At 34.9% G+C, this 3,581-nt stretch overlaps 1 protein-coding gene across 1 annotated transcript; it reads right to left on the reverse strand.

The window, feature by feature from the left end:
- Positions 1–910: 910 nt before the first annotated feature.
- LOC145125007 (serine protease, putative (Protein of unknown function, DUF538)) lies at positions 911–1,955 on the reverse strand. Its single transcript, XM_079060494.1, has 2 exons — positions 1,441–1,955; positions 911–1,197 (listed from the first exon to the last, which is right to left on the reverse strand). Exons 1-2 carry the CDS (start codon positions 1,892–1,894, stop codon positions 1,139–1,141), a joined length of 513 nt encoding a protein of 170 aa, XP_078916620.1. The 5' UTR covers positions 1,895–1,955; the 3' UTR covers positions 911–1,138.
- Between the last annotated feature and the right edge of the window lie 1,626 nt (positions 1,956–3,581).

The following is a 3,581-nucleotide window of genomic DNA, read 5'->3' on the forward strand; positions in this document are numbered from 1 at the left end:
ATATTATTTATATGTTCAGAAAAACCCTTATATTAATAGTTACCATTCGAAAAAGACCAAAATACGGGTTTTTAAGAGAAATTGACAACTAAAAATCTAATGTTTCTTACATTTTTATTTTTCTAATATGACATTGATTTTAATTTAGGATAAAAACGATTAGTTAAGAAGAAAAAAATCAACCATATAGATAACACAATCGAATGAAAGTAATCCAAATGTATGTCGGTTTGACATATTATTGCATACAATCGAAGAAATATAAGGGATATGTATATCATGTTATATTTTTAGCCGGTTATTTCTCTTAAAAATTTACGATTTAGTTTTATTTGAAACGTAAATAATAATATAAAGGTTTTTCTAAACATAAAAATAATATAAGAGTTTTTTCTATATATACATGTATAATTGGTTGGACTTTTTTGTATTTATCCCTTCAATAAAATTATAAAATCATTGCAGACGAACCTACCTAATAACATAATCTGAGTAGTGCAAATATTCATATTACGTATCATATATTCATGTATTATCAAATCAGGACAAGCCAAGGTTTCAAAACTACTATTTAAGTATTTTATCAAATTTCAATTAAAAAATTGCTTTCCAATAGTTGAAAACTACTGTTTAAGTATTTTATCAAATTTCAATTAAAATATTGCTTTCCAAGGTTTCAAAATTTGTTTTTACTCGATTGACACAAACTATTTGTTAATATATATTTTACTTGTAATAATTGCAATTTGAAGCAGTATATAAAGCCACAAAACCAGTGCATAAACCCTAGAAAAGTAGCATGTCCCCACTATGATTCAAAAGACACCCGTGAAGTCTGTGTGTCCCAATCAAGTACTTGCTGGCATCAATCAAGTAAACAAATTAATTAATTTATTCAATCATAAACTGATTAAAGTGAAAACAAAAAAGAGATTACTGATGATTAGAGAATTAAGAACTCAAAATTTACATTAGTACAATCACCCTCCTACCTAATGAACAATTTTTTTTTTTTTTTTTGGAAAATTAAACCTAACAAATCAGCAATGAAAATAAAATTAAAAAAAAAAAAAACGAAAAAAGAATGAGAGTGATAGAAGGGGTAAAAGGTTGTTAAATTTGGAAGCCAAATCTTCTACTATATTTGAGCATCAAATCCTATCTCCTTTCTAGATTTCTTCTTCAAATTCAAAAAATCTGCATCAAATTCCCCGCAAAATTAGCTATGTAATGCATAATAACAAATAGAAATCATCGTCTTTATCATCGATTTAAACAATAATTCTCAAAAACTGTTATTAAATGTAGTAGACAAAAAAAATGTAAATGCAAAATCAATGAGAACATAGAACAGAGAATTTTCAATGAAATTGAATTGAAAATAAAAATCGAAACCTGCTCTAAACAAAGACTAAAATTATAAAAAATCAACAGATCTACCTTCGGATTTGCAATCAGGAGGATCTTCAAAGAGTGAGAGAGACAGCTGCTTATGAGCGACGCCAATGTCGAATAATATCAGCCCAGATTTCGGATCGTCGACGATGATATCTTTCACCGGCAACCAGAGGAAAAGCTCTTCCTGCGAGAGACCTTCAACGCCGGTAAGGCTTCTGTAAGTAAGGTTAGCTCTCACAGTGCTCTCGTAGAAAGCCATGGTATCGAATTTCGTTAAGCAAGGTCCTCTCAGGAACACTTCAAGGAGCCCTGTGTCGTAAAGAGTGAATGATTCTACTTCTTTCGGGAACAGGCCAACCGGTAGCCCTTTGCTTTTGAGGAGATCGTGAATGGAGGATTCTGTTACTGATTCCGATTCCGATTTCGATCGAGAAAAGGGAAGAATAACGCATAGTAGTAGAAGAAGTAGTGTGTGCTTCTGCCGTATAATCGCCATTTCTGTTGAGAGAGATAGGGAAGAGATGATGATCAAAGAGGGGTTTAGTTTAGGGCGAGTTAGGAATAGGAACACGGAGTTTTTAAAGGCCGGCATGTCTTTTTACTAAAATACCCTTTTGTGCATATCACGTGTCAATTAGGTTTTTTCGTTACAACTTAGAAAACAAAACAATTTTCACAATGGGCGAAATTGCAAAAGAGGGCCTCAGGAATTACAACATGTCATTACAAGTGAGAATTGTAACACCCAAGTGCACTTCAAGCCTTCAACAACACTATTTATATTTATTACGGTAACGTATTATGGTTTTATTGCTATAAGAGTAATGTATTTTTATTTTCCAAAATGTAACTTAAACTTTGTCGAGAACAAAATAAAAAACACAAAAGGTGTGTGTTTTGGTTTGGGTTCTAGATACAAAAGAAGAAAGTGTTTTTTGTTTTGAATGATTGTCACTTTAAGGTGCAACAACAATAAATAGGCTTTATTTTGGGTCATAACCCGTCTCCTAGTCTTCAGGAGGTAAAATGTTTTTCCTCTATGATTGTTATTAGTTGCTTGTAATGCAAGTGTCATGAGTCCATCTTGGTGCACATGATATGATCAACTAGCTTAATGACTTGTTCCAAGGGTTGATTATAGACGAATGATTTGATACCGTGAAAGCTCTAACGGGGATGCACGATGCATAAGGAAGAAATCATGCATATCACATCTTCAAGATGAAGTGATACATTGACAAGTTGTGGAGGTTGAGTTATCCTGTAAGTTGGGAGTTGACTAAGGTTCTTATCCTAAACTCACTAACTATGTAACATCCTAATTCAGATCGTCCATGATTAGGGTTCGTGGGCTGCAACCCGAGCATGAGGAAGCCTCGGGGCTGCGACGAGTCGCTAGAAGCGCAGGGCTTCTCGTGACCTTTCCGTAGATACAAGGTTCATTGGAAACGAAGTTATATCGAGGAAACTATGGAAGTTTGAAGTTTTGTCAAGAAAAGTCCCTTAATTGAGAAAGGTGGCAGCTAAGTACGCTGGGCGTACGTGTGTGTACGCTTAGCGTACTCGTGTGCGTGATTTTTAAGCGGAGCCACCTAGTACGTGGGGCGTACTAGGCACAGAGTGAAAACCCTAATTTTGGGTGTGTCCCTATATAAAGGATATGATGGCCTAATTCCTGGCCACCATCTTCAGACAAACAACCCTCTAAAACCCTAAACCTTCGTTCATAGAGTTTGTGAGTGCATTTGAGAGCCTTTGGGTGGTTTTGTGTGTTCTTGGAGTGAAGAAGAAGCTTTGGAGAAGAAGGAGTGAGAGTCCAAGCCCTTGGATCTGAGCATATTTGTATTGGGAGCTTCATATGGAGGTATAAAGCTTCAAGCCTTCTCACTCTTTTGATTTGTGCATCATAGTACAGTATTTTAGGGTTTTGTCACAAAAGTTGGAGACTTTATGAGATATTGAGCTCCAAAGACTTTGATCAACCTCTTTGAGTGTATTTAGTGGTGTAGTGTCATAAAAATCAAGACTTGGACGTTGGAATCAAGTCATGCATGAGATATGAGCATTTTGAGCTAAGAAAGTGAGAGTTTTGTGTGTTTGTGACCTTATCAGCCATGCTAAGGCTTAAAGTCACCAACTTTATAGAGTAAGAGCTATTAGGGAGTCCAGATCTGTGATATGAG

The sequence above is a fragment of the Lactuca virosa genome, chromosome 7, assembly GCF_052849685.1.
Source record: "Lactuca virosa cultivar CGN04683 chromosome 7, Lactuca_virosa_CGN04683_v6, whole genome shotgun sequence".
Taxonomy (NCBI): domain Eukaryota; kingdom Viridiplantae; phylum Streptophyta; class Magnoliopsida; order Asterales; family Asteraceae; genus Lactuca; species Lactuca virosa.